Genomic DNA, 24714 nt, shown 5'->3' with positions numbered 1-24714 from the left:
AATTCATCAACAAAAACATAAAATAAAAGGTCGACAGATATGATTATCGGTGGGAAAAAAATTAAAGAAAAAAGTTAAGTTACAAGGCACTAGTGTACCAAACCAGCTCGTTTAGCCATTGAATAGAATTCGGATGCACGATTCGCCAGAAGCTTCTGTGGACTGTCGAACTCGCCAACCTTTCCATCGTTGAGCACGATAATTCTGGAAAAAAAATAAAAAAGATAGATGATGTGGTCCAAAAAATAAAAGCACCTATCGTAATCCATAATAGTGTTTAGACGATGAGCAATGGTGAGAACTGTGGAATTTTCGAATTCTTCACGAATAGTTTTCTGAATAAGCGCATCGGTAGAGACGTCAACAGCGGCAGTTGCTTCATCCAGAATTAATACTCGAGTTTTACGAAGAAGTGCACGAGCCAGACAGACCAATTGGCGTTGACCAACACTACAACATGTAATTTGAAAATTAATCATTAGAAGCATTGGTTACCTGATGTTATCTCCACCTTCTGTAATCATATAATCCAATTTCTCATGATGTGCCGTGGCGAAATCTTTCAGATTTGCTTGCTCCAAGCTCTTCCAGATGTCATCGTCTGTGTAGTGATGGAAGGGATCTAGATTGAACCGCAAACTGCCAGAGAAGAGTACCGGATCTTGTGGAATAATAGTTAGATTGGATCGAAGGTCATGGAGTCCAATTTCGGCAAGATTAATACCATCAACAATAATTTGACCCTCTGCTGCTTCAATTATTCTGAAGAGGGATAATGTCACAGACGATTTTCCAGCTCCGGTTCGTCCGACGATTCCAATCTTCTCGTGTGGTTTGATTTCTACATTTAGTTGCTTCACGACCAAATTGAGCCCAGCACGATATCTAGCTGAATAGTTGTTCATGATAATTCGACCCTCCGATGGCCAGTTCTGTGGCGGCTCCTTTCCAGGTTCCGACTTCCATTCTGCTTCAGTTTCTGTCTCGGCATATTCCTTCACACGCTCCACAGAAACAATATTGGTCTCTAATTTCGTGATTTGACGAACAGCAAAGTTGAGTACTGTGGTGATGTTCAAAGCGTAGGAAACGGAGAGTCCAATGACTCCAGAAGTGGTTGTAGATCTTGTCAGGGCGGCGAACAACGCGGAAAAGAGTACAATACAATTTCCAATGAATTCCAATCTTACTGACAGCCAACGATTTGCCACATAGTTAAGGTAGCGGCACTGGACATGAGAATCCACTTTGGATTCTGATAGCTTACAGAACCGATCAACAAGGTGGTACGCACGAATTGTTGCCGAGCCTTGAATCGATTCCGAGAGATGACTGTAGATAGGGGATCTGGTGATAGATTCCAAACGTTTCAGCTGTCGGGACGTCGCGATATAGTATCTCATAACCATCAGATACATCACAGAAAGTGGTATAATTACAATTCCGAACACTGGTGTTGAAATCATAATGATTATTAGGGTAGAGACCACTTGAAGCAAGCACTGAGCGAAAAATTGTACATTGAATGGAAGTAGGACATCAACTGTCTCGATATCTTTTCCAATACGATTCAAAATTCTTCCAAATGGAGTTGTGTCGTAGAAAGACATTGGAACCCGGAAGAGATTTCGCATTAGAGGAGCGTGAAGGTTTCGAGATGCGGAGACACCACCGTAAAGAAGGGAAAGCATTCCAATGAAGAGCAGGATGACTGAAACAATATAATAATTGAGAAATACATAGTAACGGTCAGTAAGGTATAGGAAAACGTATTTTTTAGTTGAATTTCGTCCATTGTGACCATTTCAGGAGTCTAGAGGTCGGCTGTCACGTTTAGATACACTAGAAACTTTTTACTTACAAGATTTTTTCAAATATCCTAGTAGAACTTTAAAATTCATTAGAAACTTGGCAAGTCAGCTATTTGACGATTTCTAAAAGACACTCCTTTTTAGCCAGTTTTCGTTCTGAAAACGTGACAAAACAGGCATTTTTCAGAAGTCAGAAAATAGTTGAAAAGCAAGGCGTATTCAAAAAGATCTGAAAATTCAAAATTTTCATGATATGTCTGTTTCACACCCTTCCAAATTTTCAAAGATATCTAAACTGAACAGCCGAGCTCTGGACACTTAAAAATGCCAAAAATTAAATGAAAAATACGCTTTTTGTATATCTCATAGACCGTTAAAAACTCACTTTCAGAAAATCCAAGCCCTGCATAAACTCCTAATCGGACTCCAATCGTCTTCCCCGTAGAATTCGTTCCTGTTCTTGCGGCATTATCATTCGACCAATCCGTAAGCCATAAATTTCTTCCCATCGACACTATCGTACTAGTGGTCATACCAAGGACAAAAATCACTGCGATTGATATTCCCATAGCTCCAAAATAATTATAATACGTGTCCATTTTCACTCGTCCCGTTTCCACTCGTTCAGCTCCAGTCAATTGACGGGTGTTGGTAGTAGAAGCAGACACAATTGAAGCGGTACGGGACTTTGTGGTAGACATACGACGACGTTGTTTTGCCTGGGACGTTCTGCGACGACTGATGATTCCAGACACCGTGGACATGTGGCTGGTACCAAGGACGTGGTCGATGATAGGAGAAGCCATCATATCATCCTCGTATTCGAAATCAGAGTCATTCTCAATCATAACTGAAAAATATACATATCATTTCAGGACGTATAAATCAAAACCCACTTCCTCCTGGTTCGGATCCTTCACTCTCGTCGTCTGAAGCCTCTGCCTCTCTTCGTTCTCTTTCTTCTTGCTCACATTCAATGAGTAGCTGCTCAAAAGCTCCTTGTTGCATCAAATCGTTGTATTTTCCTTCGTATTCAATTTTTCCATCATTCATCACAATAATCAGATCTGATTTTGCAAGGTAGGACAACTCATTGGTCACTAGAATCCTTGTCTTGTTGCGCAGCATTCCTTCTGGGCCGATAACAGAGTTGAAAAGCTGACTTCCAACATGAGCATCTACGGCACTCATTGGGTCATCCATCAGGTAGATATCATGATTTTGGTAGACAGCTCGAGCCAAGGAGATACGCGCTTTTTGCCCTCCCGACAAGTTGATCCCCTTTTCTCCAATTTCTGTACTATCTCCCAGGGGTAGAATTTGTAGATCTCGATAAAAGCACAGGCATCCAAGACTCGGGAGTAGAAATATTCATCAAACTGTTTTCCAAAAGTGATATTCTGTCGGAGCGTATTATTTTGCATCCATGGTTGCTGAGGAACGTAACAAAGACGGCCATGCATGGAAATGGATCCACTAATCTTCTCCATCTCTCCCATTAGGGCTTGAAGCATCGAGGTTTTTCCAGCACCAACTCTTCCAACAATCGTGACTAATTCTCCACGATGAACCTTGAAACTGATATTCGTCAGACTTGGAACAGGCTTCTCATCAGGAGACTCCCAAGACAAACTTGCATCCTTGACGCAGATAACGTCACTGTCTGAAATTAATTTTTCAATAAATTTTGGAGCTTTCAGGAAACAAATACTCACTATCTCTTGCTCTATGATCGATTGCATCCTCATTGAGCTCTTCAGACATCAAAAACTCCTTGAGTCGTTGATTGGAAACAATTACTTGCACAGTTTGAGTAATTAGCTCTGCCACTTGAGACATTGGAGAACGAAGTTGATTGAAAAGCGTTAGAGAGACAAATGCAATTTCTGGAGTTAGCACGTTTGATGGATCGATAAAGATGAAAGTTGCGAATGTTGAAAGAGCCACCAAAAATGGAGATGCGCAATTGAGCATATCCGAAAATGTTCTCAAGAATGCGGCCTTCTTAATGAGCCCCAACTCTTTTTCTCTCAAGTCCTCAATCACTTGCTCCATGGGTGGTTCCCATGCGTACAACTTGATAACCTTAATTCCATTGAGCACCTCGTTTACCATCTTTGTTCGTTCATCTTTGTAGTACATTTGCTCAATTTGCCACTTTCTGATGATCATGGTAATTCCGAAATTAACAGGGAACAGCAGAACCATCACAATGACACCGCTGAACACTGAAACTCCGAGTTGTTGAAAAAGCAAAAAGAGAGCAAGTCCAATTTGGAAGGGGTTCGACCAGTATTGCATAGTTTGTGGGGTGATTTGTTGGAAACGGTCGATGTCAATAGCCATAAGGTTTACAATTTCTCCGACTGTCTTTTCACGACGAGCTGAATTCGACAAACGGAGAGTTTTACGGTAGACAGCAGCGGTGAGACATGTTTGAACTCGTGTTCCAACTCGATACATCAAATAGAAGTAGTGAGAAAGGAGAATCGAAGAGAGCTCGGCTGAGATGAACATGGTAAATGCCAAAACCACTCCTTGCCACATTGGACGTTCTAGTTGTTCTGTGAATCGGATCAAGGACTTCAAAAGCAACGGATTGCAGAATAGAAGAATGTCGGAGAGGAATTTGACGACCATTGCAGTGATAACATCCCATTTGAACATGAGGAAAAGGGTCCAGATAATAGAAGGCATCAATTCTTGAGATTGGGTTGCTGGCAAAGATCCATAGTCGTCGGTACCTTGGTCTTGAAGCAGTGGAGTGGTGTCGTTGGAGGATGTGCGTTGACGAGGAGTATGGGTTTCGTCTGCTCGGCGGCGATTGCGTTCTTCGCATTCTGAAAAAAAGTTGTTTGAACACTGTGAACACTTATTGAGCTCAAAGTTCAAATATAGGGAAGCCTTCTTTTAGATTGTTCATGGTAATTTATTCCAATCTTCAGTTCAACTTACTTTTACTCTGCTTCTCCCACAAGTTATACCACTTTGGCACTAGCAAGTTCGAAGTGTCTGCCTCATTCAACGAATACAAATCCGACACTTCCAATGGTTTCCGAACACCCAAACTGCACAAAGGGTTGAACCACCACATTGTGATACGATTCAAGAAGGAAGACGTCATTTCTGGACTCGGATTTCTTGTTGTATTCAAATATTTGTATCCCTCCGGCGAGTAGTCCGCATAGCAGTGAAGATAAGTTTCCAGTGAGCAACAGAAGAACCAAACTATGAAGGAAATGCATCGGGGATAGTCCAACCAATCCCACGGCTTGTTAGGATAGAACATTTGTTGCATCCAATACATTAGTTCTGGGACAGCGGAGAGGGTGAAGACAAGCCAACTAATGAAAAGACCTCCAGATGTGACGATTCCATAGTTGCGGCAAGAGACGATTAAAGCCGTGAGGACAATCTAGAAAAAAAATCGTTCAATTTATTCCTGATCTTTCAGTATTCATAACAGAAAATATTGCACTGAAAAACTTTTTGTTTCCTTTTTCTGTTGTTTTATATTCTAACAAACTATACTCACCATCGCGAGACATAACGTCAGTGGGTAGACAAAATCAACGGCGTAGGGGAACCCTTGGAACAGTGTCTCATAGATCGCCACGGTAAACAATGATAAGGAATCGGCAATCAGCACGCACGCCAGCCCAACTTTCAATTGTATCCGTCGTGTCCATGGAATGGGATTCGGTCGGCGGTAGAAGATTTGGGCTGTAAGAATAGGGGCCAGCAGGAAGACAATGGCTGTGGGGAACCAGACCAGAGTTGTGTGCTGGTAGCATTGGGTGAGAATGGGGACCGTGGTGGCATTCCATATTTCGGGGTCCTAGAAAAATGGGAATTTTGTGTCAAAAGAGAAAAAAGTTGAGATTAAATTGAGTTACCCAATATCGTTCGCCGCAAAATGCATCGATTCCTTTCAATTTTGCTTTTAAATTTGGTTCCATCTAAAAAAGAAGATTTGGAATTGAGGAGGTGAAAGATAATGGAGAAAATTCAAAGCTTAAAAATACAATCCTCTTTTTTTTTTTTGAAAAATTAAGAAAACTCTTGGAGAAAAACTTGGAATTTTCGAATTATTTCAAAAAAAAGGAAAATGAGGACAATGGTTTAAATATACTGAAAAACATGTAATAGAAGGGCCCCCTAGTTTCAAAACTTGAGTCAATTTATTTGGTTTCTTGTAAAATATATAAAAATCTTGTCAACTGATAAACTGTTCATCATAATATCAGAAATTTTTTTTGTCAATTAAAATATTTTCGATATCTTGCATAGAAAATGAGATAATTGAGCTCAAACTTGACAATGTGGGGGCCCTTTTATTACAGAATTCATGGTATGATAATTTTTCTATTGTGATCTCATCGAAAATGTCAATATTTATACTAAAATCTAGGAATAAAATGGTCCGGCTTAATATTTTTAAAAAAATTCTCAAATTCCGAAAAATCCCAAAATCTCAAGTATTTATTTTTTATTTTTTAAAGATCAAAAACTAAACTTTTACGTTGGAAATCATATTTTAAATAATTTCTAAGAACACTAAAACCTAAATTTTCCTATTTGAGAAAAAAATCAAATAAAAAAGACGAAATGAACTGACAATATGTTATCAGAGACTGCCCGCTTAAAACAGTGATACCCAAACATAATCAGTTCATATTTTCCTGGTTTTCCCGCTTTTGTCCGTGATAGAGTATGCGAAACCCCGAATCCAGTGTGTGCCTGTTACAGTTCGCCCGCGCGCCGGTTTTTTTTTCAGCGAGCGATAAAAGTGCAAGCTTGTCAATTTAGGACTTCTATATAAATTCTTTTTTCCTATAGAATAGAACAAAACAACAATACCTAATGCAATAAAATTTGTAGTTTCTGGTCAATATGTTATTGATCGGGGGCTGTGAAGACTGTAAATGAGTTGACCAGTGCTGCTGCACAACAAACAAAGGATGATGTGATGATACCAATGTACAAGGAGACAATGTGTGCCTAATTTGTAGATAAGATAGATAATGGGCAATGTGCTACGCAGTCTTGTGGGTGACCGCCCATTTATTGGGAGATTAGATATTATTTTAAGGATTTGAGTCATTTTCACTCATTATTCTTTGCTTACTGTCTTTTTTCATGTGATTTCTCCTTTCTTCCTTTCACCCAGACCTCAATTCAACCTCCTGAAGGTTTTTTTTTCAGTATATTTTTTTTTTGAAAAATGGCTGCTCTCACTAACAACGACAAGATTTCTTACAAAGTCTTGGTTATTGGAGATCCAGGTGTTGGAAAAACCTCAATCATCCGGAGATTTGTTCATAATGTCTTCTCATCAAACTACAAAACTACAGTAAGTTGTTTTTTTTTGTGTTTATCATACAGTAGCAATCGATAAGATTAGTTGATTTTTTGAGCATTTTCAGGAGTATGAAGGTTGTCTAAATACCGATCACTTAGAAACTTTTAGAGGGTGTAAAACAGACATAGATTAAAAACTTTGCATTCCCAAAATATTCTAGGTGTCCATCTATTTGCTTATTTCTGTAAGACATCTGTTTTTGATTTTTTTAAAACTATGTATTTCTAAATTTCATGATTTGAAATGATTTAACCCAGAAAAACCAATAATAATGTTTTATTACATCAAAGCTTTTAAAATTATCTTTAAAGTTGCATAATTTTTATTTTCCTATTTCAATTATGAAGCAAGATGTGCGCCTTTAAAAATTCGACATAATGCACCATCCCTTCTGAAAGTTTAAAGGCTCATAAATGTTTTCGATGACTTTGATAGAAACATGGAATTAGATATTAATGAATTTTTAGAGAATTGTATTTGCTTTGAACTACCAAATACTGAAAAACACCTGAATTTTCACAATTTCAGTACAAAAACTTGTCAAAAAAGAGGTGTTTTAGAGAAAATCTAGCTCAAACATTTTTTGAAATTCTGCGTCTGTTTTACACCATCCAAAATGTTCAAAAACATCGGGAACGGTAGAGCTTCAGACTCCTGAAAATGATCAAAACATTCAAAAATCACCTAAAAATATTTTTTTTTGTATGTTATTTATTACTGTAAGTCGCCAAATTACCCATTTCATCCTTTGTTTCCAGATCGGTGTTGACTTTGCTCTCAAAATCCTACCCATCGACGAGAACACTGTTGTTCATCTTCAAATATGGGATATTTCAGGTAAGCCGAACATTAAGCGAAAAGAAATTCTTTATTTTACTAGTTCTGAGGGGTGTTTTCAAATATTTACACACAAAATTTTGGTTTTTTGGGGACTTTTTAATGTGTGACGGTGGTGCAAAATTAAGCGTAAAAGTCATGTTACTTTAAAAGAAAGGAGGATATAGAGACAGAAAGAAAAATTTGGGATTGGTTTTGACGCAGTTTCAGAAATTGAGCTAACAAGTGAGCACCATTTTCCTTTTATGTCCTTTTCTAAAAACAAGAAAATGGCGTCAAACTTGAATTGAATTGATTTGATATATAGAAGTGAGCACTTGAAAGGGCTGGAAAAAGAAACAGGGGTAATGAAGCGGGGTGCGAGGCAATTTTGAGGCGACTAACAGTTTCTAAGTGAAGTTTTGAATTATAAAAAATTATGGAAAAAATAACAAAAAATTAGGATTATTAGTTGTTGAAGACATGTCCAATTTGTGTTTGTGACGCCGATGATTGTACCCTCCGGTTTGGATCGCCTGATGGACTTTGGCCAGCCGGATCGCTTCCAATTCCAGCTAGTGCGTAACCATAGAATCTGAAATTTCCAAGTTTATTGATTTCTGCACTTTTCGAGCCGACTTTTTAACAATTACTTATATGACTTAAGTCAATTTGAAGCTTGTTGCTATCAGAAAAGTTCACATTCTTAAACTTTTTTATCAGCTACTGTCTATAGATTTTGTTCTCCGACAATTCAACATTTTTCTGCACATTCTCTGCAGCCATCCAACTTACCCCGACTCAATTTGATAAGGTTTGCCGTAGAATCGTTTAGATGTGTGATAGTAGAACGGATTCTCGTCAGCACTCCAGTAAACCGATTGTTCTTCCATTGGTTGAATGCCTCCTCCGGCCTAAATATAGGGTTTCTCAAAACGATCTTTCTAGAAAAGGTTACCGGGCTTTGCTGTGGATGCATGTGTCGCGAGGGAGTGCGCATGTGGGTGCCAACTCTCAACGTTCCACTTCCAAATTGCTCTTCTCCAAGCGGAGCAACAACGGTGCTATCTGGCGAGGTAGACCGGTGGTGGAGAATGTAAGAGGATCTGAATCATCATTGAGGTTGACCTAGTTTATCTAATCTGAACTGAAGAGTTTTCCCGTTTTCATTAATTACAGTACCGAACAATATGATATACGAAAACGCAATTTTCAGTGGAGTTTCGAATGTTTTGATCATTTTCAAGAGACTGGAGCTCGGTTGTCAAGTTTCCGAACGCTTTGAAAACGTTGGAGCGTTTGAAACAGATCTAGATTCAAAAATTCGCCTTCACAGAATTTTCTGAAAATTCCTTGTTTTTCAGCTATTTGCCGATTTCTGACAGACATCCCGTTTTACCTGTTTTTGTACGTAAAACGTGGCGTCCTTCAGAAATCGGCAAATAGCTGAAAAACTAGGAATTTTCAAAAAGTTTTGCGAATGCAAAGTTTTCAATCTAGGTCTGTTTCACACTTTCTGAAATTTTTGAAGTGATCGGTAACTTGACAGCCAAGTTCCAGATTTTTGAAATATGTCCAAATGACCGAAAATCAGCTGAAAAACACCTTTTCGTGTATCTTATCAACTAATCATAAATAAATCTCTCCCCGTTCCTATTAAATATACAGACCAAGATGAATATTCAACCCGAACCTTAGCGAGCAAATAATTGCGCAAACAGTGCATATGACACACGCGAGAGCTGCTCCGGCGGCGAGAATGATAGCAACTTGGTAGATTGTTTGCTGAGTTTCAGTGGTTGGCAAAAGGTCAGACGCTTGCAAGTAGCGTTGCTGTAAAACAGGTTCTTGGGGTTTCGAGATAAGATTTCGGAAGTTTCTACCAGATAGTAAACATTGGTGATTGCTGAGGATACGGTGAATAGAGATATTGAAGCAATGATAATGTTTAGGATCGAAGCAGATGCCAAGAGACTTGGGAACGGGATGCAGAGGAACTGAACAGACAGTTTTATTTCTAAATCTAAACTGTCTGAGTACCTGAACAACAAAAACTGCTCCAGCAAGTGGTCCATTTCCAAGTCTGAAGAATGGAACTTCAATAGGGACTTCGTTGTATCTCCATTTTCCGAGCTCAAACACAATGTAGGTTCCGGTAATGACAACTGCGTAGAAAAGGGTTCCAAGTGAGAATAGACCATGAACGCTGTTAGAGTGGCGGTAGGTCAGGTTTGGTTGTTTTCGGATTTCGGTTCCATAAAGATAGGCGCCCACAAGAGATGTAAGACCTTCCAGGAGATATATCTGGAATTTTAGAAATTTTTAAAAGAATCATTTCATATAATCTGTTTATCATAATACCACCAACATTTCATCAGTGGAAGAAATTTTTGATATCTCTCACAGGAACCGAGATATTTGAGTTTACACATATGGATATGTTATGATAAAGAATTTATCAGTTGACCAGTATTTGGTATTTTTTGAAGGAACCGAGATAATTGAGCAAATACGGTAAATAGGCTTGTTGAGTTTTCTATCTATGCTTCTCCTTCCAACTTACACCAGCTTGAATCGAGTACAAAATAATCTGTCCAACGAATGTTCTTGTATTCCCATTTCTGTATGCTGGATAGGCGGCCATTTGGTAGATCAAATTGGCGGAGGAGCAAACTTTTTCGGTACAAATTCCAAGGCAGACAACGGACAAGATGAATTTTGTGGTGATCAGAACGGTGTGATTGTTGCATGTCACTAATCCAGTCGTCATAAATAGGACCGAAACCCAAAGCAAATCCGCTCCAAGGAACTCTCCTCTCCACCAAGTGTCCAACAATCCCAAAATGCATAAAGCCAGCATACAAGCTCCCCAGAAGATGTGGAGAATGTTGAGCACGCTGAAATTTGGCCTTGTTGCTCCATTTGTTATTTGTTTTTTACCCAGTAGTGATTTTAAGATTCTTGCTAGTCTCAGTGTGCATTGAGTGGAAGTCAAGCTGAAGATAAGTTCCAACAAATACAGCTGACATGGTACAAAGGGTGAAGGCAAGTCCCAGACATCCTAGAAGGACACCATGTGCCACTACGAGAATGTATCTTGGTGCATCGGTTGAAGTGATTGAGGGATCTAAAAAAGAAGTTCTAAAAGAGGAATTCCATTTTTCGATCATTGGGTTTGATGACTTCACGATACATATGAATATTTTTGGAAATTGAAAACATACACAAATATGTATCAAATTTCAGTTTGCGTATATCTTTTTGCGTGTCTCCCAGGATAGATAGGTTATACATACCTCCGAGCTCACGACCCTGGTAGTAGAATTTCAAGTCATTCTTGTAGAACGGCATTGCGTTGTTATCAACCGCCTTGAGACACCAGGTGGCTGCGACGACTGCTACCGCGAGTGCAACCTGTGTCAATATCCAAGAGAGTACAAAGATAATCAGAGACTACCGTACCTTGAGATTCAGATTTTGTTGATTTTTTCCTCTGGTTGCCCATATATCCATAGCACCACTGACAATAGCAAGCATGGCAGCAATATGGTCAAGTCCGATTTTGATGTACTTGTCTTGGCCGGCAACCTAAACCCCAAGAGATGCTTTCTCAGAAAATTTCCGTAAAACCTGTATTAGAAAGGCCCTTTTTCTCAGTTCCTGTCAAAAATAGCAGAAAGCTGTGGACTGATAAATTGTTCATGATAATATCAGAAGTGTTTTCTCAGATGACACGTTTTCTATATCTTGTATAGGAATCAAGATAATTTAGCTCAAACTTGACAGTGTGGGGGCCCTTCTATTGCAGGTTTTTCCCGGAAAAATACTTACGTTCTCATGTTCGTATTCAATGAAGACGCAGAGTCCAAGAATACCAAAACAAAGAATGAACTTTATCAGTCCAATAGTTGCCAGACTTTTCTTGGCAGTGCTCATCGCCAATTCTTGTTCTCTCTGAATCATGGAGATCTAGATTTGAAAATAAGCATTAGGGTTAGAAGCAGAATGTTAGTATGCGAAGCTTACCGATTGCATTGGGTATACTGGAATGGTCACCACAATGATTTTGCTCAAAAGGAAAATGGCGAAGAGGGAGAATAGAGACGCAACGGCTCCAGCAGCAATCATCAGAGCAGAGATAACGATTCGGCCTGCATAATTGCTATTCTCCGATTGGAACTCTTCGTTGAATCCGGCAGCTGACTGTAGGGAGTTGAGATTTTCACCAGCTTTGACTACCTGGAACATGTTTAGGGCTATCCTTTTGGATTCGCAGATCTAAAGTTTAAAAAAAAATCAAAAACTTCAAACTCGCCCTATACGTGGTGAATCCGTAAAAGACCGCTGTAGCAAACCCAATTACGAATGAAACTAGATAAAGGGATTTGGTGACTATGCTTCCATGATTCCTCCATAATGAGTAGAATCCTATACATCCTGTTACCACGTGTATAAAGTTGAGTAACCGAAAGTCAATGTCTCGGTAGTTATCCAAACCAACTTTTGAGAACTGACTTCCCGCCAAGCCGACGGCTAACAAACCAGCTGCTATTAGAAACGTATTGCAAATCTGAACGCTTTTTTAATTCTCGATGCAACGTGACTTGTCCAACAGTTTACCTGTATTTGACACAAATATGCCGAGCGGGCGCTCATATTACAGAATTTTCACTGGCAATCAGATGTTAGAAATGGTTTCCCACGCTTTCTGGAAAGAGAGAAACGTATTGGAATATCCAAATAGGTTTCGATGGGAGGCAAGTTCAAACAATATACATAATTAGGGGACGGGGGCTGACGATAGAAGAGCGGGAGTCAATGTCTTGATGAAGAAAAATAATAGTGAGAAAAGGGCGAGAGAGCCGCCAAGGTGAGTTGGATAGGTGGGAGGGCGTCGAGCAAACACAGTAGGCAAGATAGATCAACACAAATATGCAACACAACACAACCACAGCAATTCGCCATATTCGGGAAACAAGAATCTACTGGAGGGAGGTAGCGAAATTCTGAATTCTTGAAAATTCAGAAGAAAACTAAAAAAAGGATTTTTCAATTTTTTGAATTATTTTAGTATATTCTTTCAGTGTATTTTACATTAGGCTAAACGTTTTTTTTAAATAATGAAACGCGGAAAATTGTAAACTCTTAAAATTATAAAAAAAAGACTTTTGAGCAGTCCTAAATTGACTTTTTTTTGAGATTCTAAAGAAACTGAGAATAAATTGAGATACTGTCTAAAACATTCCAAAAGCTAGAAATGTTATACTCAAATCTTTTCTAAAAAAAAAACGGAATACCGCATTTCCCATGATACGAGCCCAACCAAACCGTCAACTTTGAGCCAATTTATCTCGGTTCCTGTGGAAGATATCAAAAACTTGTCAACTGATAAAATGTTGAGAATGATTGCTATCGTTTGAAGGTCTTGAGATAATTGAGCTTAAGGTAAGCATTTAAGGGGGGGGGGGTGAAACTTCTATCAGAGCGAATACGGTATTTCTAAATTAAGATGCTGTCTGAAACATGTTTCAAAAACTTGGCAATTTTTTGAATGTTCAGAACAATATTTTCAAAAAGCAAAATACTTAGAATACTGTAGTAGAATAAGTTTCCTATTTTCTTAATTTGAACAGCCCAAAACACTTGAAATTAATAGAGAACAACTTTGGGCTCAATTATCTCGGTTTCTGTGAAAGATATCAAAAACGGGGGAAATATTGGCGATTTCATGGTAAACAATTTATCAGTTGACAAAGTTTTTATATCTTTGACAAAAATCAAAATAACGAAGCTTAAAGTTGATGGCTAGGTTTCTATCAGGGAAATTACGGCAAAATGGGACACAGTTCAGAGTTTACTCAAAAAAGAATGATAAGGAAAGATAATTGCAAAATACAAAAGGTACGGGAATCACAAGCATCTTAGAAGAAACCGAAAGGTTTTTCGGATTCCCAAATGAATGGAAATAATTCATTAGCGGAATGGGTGGGCCTCAAAAGCGCACGGAGGGGGGAGAGGTGAACTCAAACTTTAGACTTTTCCTTGTGTTAACATTATCAATGTCAAAATGTTCAAAAAGTGTAAAAGAAGAACACGACATTGTACTGGAAAAAAACTAGTACGGGCCCAATGGCAAAGGGGCGGTAACCACTTGAAACTTGGGATGAAATCAGAACAAGAGACTGTGGAAGACGCGTGGTAGGAGGAGGAGAGATATAGACAAAATCAAGGCGGCTGTCTTTTAACCCAAATGCAAATAATTGTGTGCTCATGGAAAAACGACAGTATGATGGGAGGGAGGGGGTAAAAAATGGGAACTCGGGTGGGATTTTGATAAGCGACCTTTCGCTCTCTGTCTTCTTTTTTCTCGTTCCGCGCCTGTTTGTATGCCAAGGCTGGATGGATGCGCACACATTGTTTACCAGTGGCGGCTGTGTAAGTTGCCATGTGCAAGAAATAATTTTTTCCAAGATGGGCGGGGCTTTGGAATTTTACCGGAGGGGAGCTGGAGCAGAAACAGACGGTTGTCGCGGTACTATATCACAGAGGAGAAAACCGCTTTTCCTTCTGAGCACGAGGCCGCCCGGCTGTGCGCTTTTGAGCTCTAATGCTATTGTTGAATAGTGAAAAAAAGAAACAGGGTGCGAACGGCATAATTGTGATGTGTTATCTATCTAAATAGACTGAAGTTTTTCCTAGCTTCTAAATGAATTTAACTAAAAAGATTCACAGCTAAATGTAAACCAAAAATGAGAAAAATCCATTTTTCAAAAATTTTCAATGAAAAATCTATCGCAATGCTCATATTCGGTGCGGAAAAAGGAATAGAAAAGAGGAGGGGTCTATTGAAAGTGACACCTTTTGTGTTGAGTTTGTTTTTGACCTCTCCCGATTTTGGAGAATCGTTACAACGAATCGCGAATTGCTGGACCGGATGGATGATTGGTTGAGTTTGTGAAAATGCACAGGATGACGTGGATTTTGGGGCTCCAAATAAAAATCTCGGTCATGACAATCGAAAAAAAATCGCTACAAAATCGAAATGAAAATCGCGGTCAGTTGATTATGACCATTTTCAGAAGTCTAGAGCTCGGTTGTCAAGTTTTTGATCACTTTGAAAAGTTTTGTGGGTCAAAAACCGTCCTGGATTGATAACTTTGCATTCACAGAATTTATGGAAATTTCTTAGTTTTTCAGCTATTCTCCAATTTTTGAGAGATGCCTTCTTGGGCTTTTTTTTGTACTGAAACCATGAAAAAACGAATGTTTTTCAGAAATCCGCAAATAGCTGAAAACTAAGAGTTTTCAAGAAATTTTGTGAAATCAAAGTTTTTAGTCTAGGTCTGTTCAAAATGTTCAAAGTGATCGCAAAGTTGAAAGCTATGCTCCAGACTCTTAAAAATTGTCGAAATGGCCGGAAATCCACTGAAAAATGTGTTTTTGTATACCTTACTGACCGGTACTAACTTCAAAAGCCAAAAATAACTATTTCAGATATAATGTCTCACAGTAGAATTGAAAATTAGCAGTGGTGTACTAAAATTACAATTGAAATCATATGCTAAAAAAATGGTTTTCAATTTTTTTATGTCCATTAAGTCGGAATTTTGGAGCCTTGGAATGAAATCTACAGGCTCCTAAAAACATGAAAAATATAATTGAAAAACATTTAATAGATCAAACTCTGACTAACAAAGTCTAATAGTTAATGATTATTGTAATTTAGACTTAAGGCTAACGGAAAAGTATGTCTGAAAACTATAAGAAATTCATATTCCATGAATATTTCCCTGGAATATTTCAATCTTAGGATCCATAGGTCCCTAGAATACAATAAACAACAAATTGCCTTGCAGTTTGATTTGCAAGTAACCGAAACTGTTTCAATGTCTAAAAATATTCTAAAAGTGCAAAACCTCTCTAACAAAAATTCACGTTGGCAGGCGTAGGGGTTAAACATGTTCCGGTAAGAGCGCAGTGCTCTCTAGACACCGGTGAAGATCTTTTTCGTAGTATTTGTGTGTACATTTTGCTCTCATACCCCTTCAACCTCGACTTTCTTTTTCACGTAGGATTTTTTTGTCTTTCTTTTTCTCTCTTCTTACCAATGCTCATGTATTTTACTGAAAGTAAGTGCCGCGTCGTCGGCGTCGGCAAAGGAATGAGAGGTTGCGCGGAATCCGGTCGGTGTGGTAGGTGGCAAGAATACTTGTGCGGCCCGCGCGCGCGACGCTACGTGTGTTTGTGGTTGTGTATTTGTGCCAAACGTTTTGTATACCAGAAGAAATGAGCGAAAAAGTAAGAGAGGGGCGGAAAAGAAAACTTACAATCCGCGCATAACTTTTTGAAAAGTTTTTCTTTTCAACTTTCTCTCGCAAAGATCACAAAGTGTGTTCGAAAACGTAGTACCCAAATAATTTAAGTAGGAAACTAGCAATAACTAACATTGATGTGTTGCACGAGTTGAAAAAAAAAAAGAAAAAAAGTTGAGTCAACTTGTCTAAAAATGTTCGGAATTCCACCAAATGTTCAAATATGGAAAAAAAATATAATTTCAGGCCAAGATCGCTATGGTGTCATGACACGTGTCTACTACAAGGATGCTCATGCTGCCATCATTGTCCTGGATTCAACCAGAGAGCGAACAATCGAGGGAGCACTTCGCTGGAAAACCGATCTCGATCAGAAAGTGACGCTAGCCGATGGCTCACCAGTTCCAGCCATTCTTCTTGCAAACAAGGTAATAGAGTAGTACCCTTTTAAAAATTGTTTATTTGTTTTTTCTAGTGTGACATTGAAAACCAACTTGGTGACGACAAGTTGTACGACTTGGAGACAAACAACGGATTCGTCGGATCCTTCCGAACATCAGCCAAGGAAAGTGTGGGAATTGAAGAGGCGTTCAAATTCTTGTCAAATACTGTAGGTTTTTTGGGAGGGAAATATGAGAAAGTTGTTAGGTTTCAAAAGTTGATTCCTCAATTATGAATGTCATATTTCCTCAAATAGAAATTCACGAAAACCTTCATCTTCGAACTTAATTATCTCGATTTCTGTGTAACATATCAAAAGTGTGCCAACTGATGGAATAATTGTGATATCATGATAAATAATTTATTATTTGACATTTTTCGTTGTCTTTCACAGAAATCGAAATATACATAACAACTTGTATTTCTTGAATTGTTCACTTTTGCAGAAATTAATAAATCGTGAAGCCTGCAATATAATGATCGTCTAACTTTCAAATTTAAGCGCATATAACTCATTTTCTGTCAAAGATATCACAAAGTGCTCAACTAACAAATTGATTACCATGATATTGCAAACATTTTATCAGTTGACAAATTGTTGATACCTTGTATAGGAACCGAGATAAGTGAGCTCGATGTGGACGGATTGGTCTATTAGAGGAAGAACGGTAGCACAAACTTGACAGTCTCGGTGCCTTTCTATTACAGGTTTTTTTGTGGAAATAGGGTCAAATTACCATTTTAGATATTCTTTCGGTTTACAGTATTTTTTTTCGTTTTTATTTCAAATTTTCCCCAATTTTTCAGGTGATTTCAACTGAACAAGGTGGCCAGTACGACGTCCCATTCTTGAATCGGGAAGGCAACGTGAACCTTGATGACAACTCCACTCTTTACAAGCACGACTCCAAGTGTTGCTAAAATAAAATTGACCGTGATCATTGAACTTTCTCTAGAACCTTCCTATTTTCGTCTTCGTCATTCCATTGTTCTTTCCCCTCTTATGGTATTTCCCACTATTCTGTAAAATGAAAGTTTCAAGTAATGTCACGCCTATATGATTCAGATGATTCAGCAGATTTCTGAATTCCCCCCACGTCAACAACAAAATACTGTTTATTTAGAAACGACCTCTTCTTCTGGAGAAAGTGCACTCTATAAAACTGGATTTTTGAAGAGGGGGTGTAAAAGGGAGAGAAGATATACTACTGTAGACACTTCGTGACTATTCAAATATCCAAAAGTTTACCAAAAGTGTCTGTCATTCCGATGAAGCCGCTTCTCATTTTCTTCTCGCTTTCGCAGTTGGTCAGTTTTCATTTAGAATTCATTTTTCAAGAATTTTTTTTTCCAGATAAACTGCCAATTCTATTGCGCAGATCTTCTCCAACAATGTGCAAAATCTGCCGCTGAATACACTGAACAGATCCTGCAGTACAAAGAAAACGCATTCAAGTCTTGTGTCCGCCGTCCATCCTGTCACACCGAGCGCAAAATTTTCGATGAATGTTTTGATGCTTCCGTATCAGCTACTCATGTAACACCACCTCAAGAATCCACGTCAAATGATGGAGAGACAAGAGCCAGGCCAACACCACCGCCAATGACTAAATATAATAGTTTGTTGAAATTTTTCAATGAGAATTCCATGAAATTCCGGAGTGCACTGGATCAATGTTTTGTAAGATCCCCGTTTGTCCCGAAGAGGAATTTTTTCGGACCAAGTCTACTGGATGGTAAGTGATCGAAGCCTTAATTTTTGTAGGATCTATCCATTGTACACACTTCTGGAGTTATTCAACTAGGTAAAAAACCAAAAACTAGGTTATTTACCTTTCTGCCATGTAAAATACCTGGTTTTTTACCTAGCTGAATAACCCCATTACATTTGAATCTCTATATACAGTAAAGTTCAATAGAATATACCACAACATGTTATTCCGTTAGTTTTCGGTCATTTTGACTATTTTCAGTAGTCTGGAAATTTCCATCATTCATCGAGTTTTGAAAATTTTGAAACAGACTTACACTAAAAGCTGTAAATTCGCAGAGATTTTATAAATTTCGTAGTTTTTCGGTTATTTGCTGTCACCCTATTTTGACCTGTTTTATACTGAAATAATAAAAAAAAACAATATTCTTTTAGAAATTGGCAAATAGCTGAAAAAAGCTCTCAGAAATCTCTAATCTAATAATTCATTTTTTAACCACCTGACATTTGCTTTTGTTAATTATATTTGCTCCTCTAGAGCCCATTCCCTCGCAAAAATTCGAATTTTCAGAAGACGCTGCATATGCTCGCGCAATTTATCAGTTCGACCTTGCTGACAGACTTTGGGGACTTCCAGAACTTTCCATCACACGTCCCAGCCTTGACACTCTTGGCGTTTGTGGATCAAGGGTATTTTCGTGTTCATTTTTACTGGTTCTTACTATCTATCTTTTTTCAGACCACCGCTCTCCGAATTTTTGGAAGTGGAATCTCAAGAATCAGTCGATCATCGGACCCAACAAAAAACAATATCACCAGTGCTTGTATGTTGGATGAAGATGAAATTACTTGTTATCGTCAGGCGCTCGATTTGAATACGGAATATGTGCAATTGATCTACAACAGGGACTACGCGCTCAGAGGATGTATTCAAAAGTAAAAAAATAACACCAAAATTTAATCGAAAAAATTATACAATATATTTTTAGCTTACGCCAACAAAGTGTGTGTCGTATGAATGACAAATCCAGACTACGCGCCTGTTTGTGTGGTGTCCGCGAGCAGTATGATAATGATGTTCAATCAGGAATTCTGCAATGTGTGAAGTCGAAAAGCCCACAAATGCCAGCGATGGTCATTGAAATGAGCAGCAGTTTGGATTCGGAGTCAACTTCCTCTTCCTCAAAGATTCAAGAACAAGTCACACCGGCACAGCTGACATTTGATACTCCAGGTAAACACAAAAAAACAGTTTAGAACGAAAGATCAAAAACACATTCAGGAGCAATCGTTAATGGACAATGTATGTGTGCATGTGGGAATGGAGCATCTCGGTCTTTCCTGCATAAAGATGAACCTAAGACCAAAGAACAGGATGTCAAAAAAGGGAAATCGAAAGAAATCGAAGAAGAAGTAGTTGAGATGGAAACTGTCAAGGATGAAGAGCCCCCGAAAACTAATTCAGTTAGATTCAAAGAGGTAGTTTGAGCATTTTCAAAGAGCAAAAATTTTAATACAAATTTCTAGATGCTTTTCAGAATTCTCCGCGTCTAATGCAACCCAGCGAAGCAGCGGGAAGAGTTTTCTGGATGAATAATATCACTATCATCTGATGTTTGTACATATATTAAGAAAAAAGGAATTCGGAATCATAAGTTTTCTTGTTCAACAAAATATAAAAAACGTGTTTTTCAGTTGATTTTCGGCCATTTTGACTGTTTTCAGGAGCCTGAAGCTCTGCAGTCCAGTTCCCGGGGGCTATAGGATCTGTGGGGGGAGGTCCACTCAATTTTTTGTTTTTCATGCATTTTTCTTTACTTTTGTGAGACAATTATCAGTTTTTAAAAAGGTTTGGGTGACCGAATTATTTTTTTAGGACTTTTAGATAAAAATATCTCCGTGAACTTTTGATGTAATTTGAAGCTGAAAGTATTTTTAAAGGAGGCCAGACACCAAAAAAAGTTTTCCTGATTTTTTGCATAGAGAACCCCCATGAGGGGTTGAACTCATGACAGGCAGCTCAGGGGTACAGCGCCGCTACCGGCTGAGCTACGGGGGCGCGAAGCGACTATAAGCGCGGCGCGATTTCGTCCCCCGAACTGGACCTCGAAATTGTTGCTGTCTCGCCTCCTTTAAGAGCTGCTTTGCACTGAAAACATAAAAAACAAGCACCTTCCAGGAATCGGCAAATAGCTGAAAAACCAGAAATTTTCAAACGATTCTGTAAATGCAAACTTTCTAATATAGGTCAGTTTCATATTTTCCGAAGTTTTCGAAGTGATTGAAAACTTATCATTCAAGCTCCATACTCCTGAAAATAGCTAAAAATGAACTGAAAAATACGTTTTTGTAAATCTTATTGACCTGTGTTTTATGTAGTTTTTGAAACTCACTGAAACAAAAAACAGGAAACATTTTATGGCTAATTTCACAGACTTGAGCACCGATGTTATTAAATACAGTAGTCATATCAAAAGAAACATTTCAGCACTTATTACAAACATAGCACAGTAGAATTATTAGTCATTATATATATAGAAATGTCGTTCTGATCATCAGAAAATGAACGATAAAGTTCTAAAGTTTAGTGATCCTTTTTATGGCGTTGATTGGCACTCAATTTCGGTGATCACGATAGTTTCCCCCTCCAATGTCCATTCACCAGCATCGTTACAAACCAAAGTTGCAGACACCGTACCAGTGCCTGTTGGGGTTGCACCGGCTTGATCTCTGTTGAACTGGAAATTTCAGAAGTGTCAATTTGAAAAATGAAATATTGCTCTAACCGTAATAATAACACCAGAGTCCGCAGAAAATCCATCACAAACTGCAGTTCTGACAGCGCAAGTTCCAGACGTGTCAATCGTGTCACTTGTGAATTCTTTGGTTCCCTCACTGATCATAATATGTGTCACGGTGTCTAACGTGCAAGATCTGCAAGCTGAAATGAAGCTAATTTTGGCATAAATCTTGTCCCAACTATTGCATACCTGTCGGCGCTGCCGTCGTTGTAGCCGTTCCTCCTGGCGATGTTGCCACACATGCTTCAGCTGTTTTCAACGCAAAAGTGAAAGCTAAAAGGTGCGTGAAAAGTGGATGCATGCTGAAACTCAAATGGTACTAGGACACCAACCAACCAATACATAGAGAAAATAAGAAACCAGCAGAGAAAACAAAGGTAATGATGAAGTATAGTCAACTTCTTGGAAAAAAGGAGAAATGGAGTTCAAAAATTACCAAAGAAATATTCATTAGGGTTAGTAATGCTTATTAATTAATATTATTATTATAGGAATGGTTATTATTAATATCAGTATTATGAAAATTTGATTAATTATTATTATAAATGTTAATGGTTTCTTATCATCAATCCCTAGTGTCCGTGATATTGAGCATTTTGGAGGCTTAAAATTCCGTCTAGGTAATGATTTGGCACTCAACCTCATTGATGACAATACCATCTTTCACCCAGTTACCATCCACACAATTCATCACCACATTCGCCGTTCCAACTCCATTTTCAGTTCCCACATCTCTTGGATTCTCGTTGTCAGAGTAGTACTAAAAATGAAATTTATTTTTTCAAAAAAAAGTACAGGATATTATTCTTGTCTGGCGTCGATGAACCTTCTGACCAAATTTTTCTTTAAAGGCGCATGACCGGTCCTGCATAGGAAACATCTACGATTTTTACAAACAACTTCATGCGTCTTTAATACAGTACTTCGGAATTATTTCATATTTGCCTACTTTCCTAAGATTCTTGATTTTTTCGTTAAAATTCTTCAGATTCTCATAAATAATCAGCTGAATTTTCTTATTAAATAGGAAAACTGCCTAAAATAGGCCAAAATAAAATAATTCCTAGTTACTGTAGTAAGGCGCACAAATTTACCTGACTAAATTGTAGCCGCTTCCTTTTCATAACTTGCTATGCGCCTTTAAAGAAATTTTCGGCCATAAGGTTCATAAGCACCGGACAAGAGTGTTATACAAAAGCTTGTTTTCAGTAGAATGTAAGAGCTCGGCCGTCAAGTGACCGATCATTTTTGTAGGTTATAAAACAGAACTAACCTAAAAACTTTACATTCACAAAAATTTTTGAAAATTTCTAGTTTTTTATTTATCTGCCGATTTATGAAGAATACCTCCCTTTTTCGCGTTTTCAGCACCAAAAGTGGAAAAATGCGGTGTCCTTCAGAAATTAGCAAATAACTGAAAAACAAGGAACTTCTAAAAAGTTTTGTAAATGCAAATTTTTTAATCTTGGGTCTTTGACAGCCGAGCTCTAGACTCCTGAACATTGTCAAACTGACTGAAAATCAACTGAAAAACACGTTGTTATACATCTTTTTGACCGGCACCGTATCTCGTTTTCTATTTCAGATATCAACACTTTGTTAGTTAATAGATAAATCTGAAATCCCACTTACAGTAATCAAGACAACATCCGTGGCCACCTGCGGCGTCCGTTCACAGGTATAAGTGATGGTAGCGCATCCGTTAGCATCAACACCTTCGTCAGTAAGTGGAGGCTGAAAATATTTAACATTTAAAAAAATGAGCAACCTTAGAATTTATTGCTCACTGAGTCTCCATCGTTTCCAGTGGTAATAATGATTTGATCTACAGTACATGTTGCGCAGGCTGCAAAAAAAGTGAATAGCGTTAGTTGACCCAAAACAGTAAGAACGTATTTATACGCATATGTCTTTACCACTTCTAATTCTTTCTTCCTTTCTACCACATTTGATTGGAATACAAGAGGTCAGAGGGGACGACAAATTGGAATTTGTCTGCGTGGAAATAAGAGGAAAGGATTCGAAGGAAAACTTGGAAAACTTCATTAACAAAAAAAAAGCGAGTTTTACCCGTGGCTACTGTCGTGGTAGGTGCTGCGGTTGTTGTCACTGTGGCGGTGGTGGTGGCTGAAAAATTAGGAATTTTTGCATAGATTACTGTACATCAAAAACTTACTAGTTGGAGTGGTGGTGCCACCCGTGGCAGCACATTGATTAGCTATCACAATGAAGGAAATTAGTAGAGTTGTCGCCAAAATTTGAGAGTACATGCTTGTGGCCTGAAAAATTCAAAAAAATTTTAGCTTGAAATATGAAATTTTGATTTTGAGAAAATGTTGAAAAATTTTTTGGCACGAAATTCTTTTTTATTGTTTATTGAACCATTGTCTACGCCGATCGGACCCCAAGGCTGATCTAATCAAATTATTATCTAACTAATAATAAGAATAAAAATGTACAGTACATGTTGATGAGATACACAAAAACTTATTTTTCACTTGATTTTAGGTATTTTAGGGATCTGGAACTTGGTTGTCAATTTTCCGATCACTTTGAAAATTTTGGAGGATGTAAAACAGACCTAGATTGAACAATTTGCGTTTACATAATTTTCGAACATTCCTAGTTTTTCAGCTTTTTGCCAATTTCTGAAGGACACCCCTTCTCAGTCCATTGTCCTGAAAACGTGAAAAAACGGGTGTTTTTCAGAAATAGGCATCCATCTGAAAAACTAGAAATTTTTCAAAAATTCGCAAAATTTTTGAAAGTTAAAACAAAATGTTCAATCTAGATCTGTTTCATACGTTCCATAACTTCCAAAGGGATCGCAAACTTAAAAGCCGAGCTCTAGACTTTTGAAAATGGTCAAAATCAACTGAAATATACGTTTTTGTATTTCTTAATGACCGGTACTGTGAGTGAAACATAGCGGTAGAAACTGAAGCTTTAAAAAAAACAAAAATGAAAAATAGAGTTTTGCAATAGTGTCATGCCAATCTAACTGAAAAAAATTTCGCTAGAAATATTAGGATTTCTAGGCTAACTTTTAAAATACATTGATTTGTAAGTTTATAAAATTATTCTTGAAAATTTTCATGCAAAATCCAATATGAAATATAGTTTGAAAATTCTACATTTAGGAGTGAAATCTGTATGAAATGAATTCGATCATAAAATTTTCGGTTATTCGACCAAACTACGATTAAAATTGACCTATACTAATAAAACTAAGATTTATATGACACCGAGATTATGAAGTCGAAAAAAGAACACGATTAGAAAAAACGTTCACTGCTTAATTCTCATCTGAATAGAATCTCAAAAGGATTTCGAATGTATAAAGGTCAAAAGAGGTTTTCTGAATTTTCGGCCGTATAGTGCTTTTGGAGTGTCTTAACGGGAAACTTTCCCAATTGAGACATGTGCGTTCCAAACAAAAGGGCGGGGGGGGGGGGGGGAG

General features: G+C 38.0%; 7 protein-coding genes across 7 annotated transcripts; 3 read left to right on the top strand and 4 right to left on the bottom strand.

Annotated features, from left to right (window-relative positions):
* Positions 1-89: 89 nt before the first annotated feature.
* Positions 90-5770, bottom strand: Cbr-mrp-4 (the record flags this gene model as incomplete). The annotated part of the gene is given in 9 exon segments (XM_045238980.1): positions 90-450; positions 496-1711; positions 2197-2661; positions 2708-3139; positions 3154-3474; positions 3527-4651; positions 4767-5226; positions 5347-5649; positions 5708-5770. The coding sequence occupies 9 exon segments, from the start codon at positions 5768-5770 to the stop codon at positions 90-92; spliced, it is 4746 nt and encodes a 1581-aa protein (XP_045091976.1).
* A 1265-nt stretch (positions 5771-7035) lies between these two features.
* On the top strand, positions 7036-8143 carry CBG01915 (the record flags this gene model as incomplete). Its single annotated transcript, XM_045238979.1, has 3 exons — positions 7036-7164; positions 7932-8010; positions 8139-8143. 3 exons carry the CDS (start codon positions 7036-7038, stop codon positions 8141-8143), a joined length of 213 nt encoding a protein of 70 aa, XP_045091975.1.
* Positions 8144-8457: 314 nt separating this feature from the next.
* Positions 8458-12645, bottom strand: CBG01914 (the record flags this gene model as incomplete). The annotated part of the gene is made up of 12 exons (XM_045238978.1): positions 8458-8584; positions 8785-8903; positions 8927-9095; positions 9683-10293; positions 10553-10886; positions 10930-11116; positions 11286-11403; positions 11452-11577; positions 11821-11943; positions 12016-12228; positions 12305-12559; positions 12610-12645. 12 exons carry the CDS (start codon positions 12643-12645, stop codon positions 8458-8460), a joined length of 2418 nt encoding a protein of 805 aa, XP_045091974.1.
* A 1815-nt stretch (positions 12646-14460) lies between these two features.
* Cbr-glo-1 lies at positions 14461-17663 on the top strand (the record flags this gene model as incomplete). Its single annotated transcript, XM_045238976.1, has 5 exons — positions 14461-14580; positions 14825-14854; positions 16548-16562; positions 16777-16911; positions 17550-17663. 5 exons carry the CDS (start codon positions 14461-14463, stop codon positions 17661-17663), a joined length of 414 nt encoding a protein of 137 aa, XP_045091973.1.
* Positions 17664-18011: 348 nt separating this feature from the next.
* On the top strand, positions 18012-20066 carry CBG01911 (the record flags this gene model as incomplete). Its single annotated transcript, XM_045238975.1, has 7 exons — positions 18012-18050; positions 18097-18478; positions 19025-19143; positions 19193-19389; positions 19443-19687; positions 19736-19932; positions 19992-20066. The coding sequence occupies 7 exons, from the start codon at positions 18012-18014 to the stop codon at positions 20064-20066; spliced, it is 1254 nt and encodes a 417-aa protein (XP_045091972.1).
* A 984-nt stretch (positions 20067-21050) lies between these two features.
* On the bottom strand, positions 21051-21555 carry CBG01910 (the record flags this gene model as incomplete). The annotated part of the gene is made up of 3 exons (XM_002643674.1): positions 21051-21191; positions 21240-21394; positions 21444-21555. 3 exons carry the CDS (start codon positions 21553-21555, stop codon positions 21051-21053), a joined length of 408 nt encoding a protein of 135 aa, XP_002643720.1.
* A 315-nt stretch (positions 21556-21870) lies between these two features.
* CBG01909 lies at positions 21871-23524 on the bottom strand (the record flags this gene model as incomplete). Its single annotated transcript, XM_002643673.2, has 5 exons — positions 21871-22014; positions 22887-22988; positions 23042-23100; positions 23325-23381; positions 23431-23524. The coding sequence occupies 5 exons, from the start codon at positions 23522-23524 to the stop codon at positions 21871-21873; spliced, it is 456 nt and encodes a 151-aa protein (XP_002643719.2).
* Positions 23525-24714: the final 1190 nt, after the last annotated feature.

This window comes from Caenorhabditis briggsae, assembly GCF_000004555.2.
Source record: "Caenorhabditis briggsae complete genome, chrX, whole genome shotgun sequence".
Classification (NCBI taxonomy): domain Eukaryota; kingdom Metazoa; phylum Nematoda; class Chromadorea; order Rhabditida; family Rhabditidae; genus Caenorhabditis; species Caenorhabditis briggsae.
The sequence above is the reverse complement of the archived record's forward strand: the minus strand, read 5'-3'. Positions and strand labels throughout refer to the sequence as shown.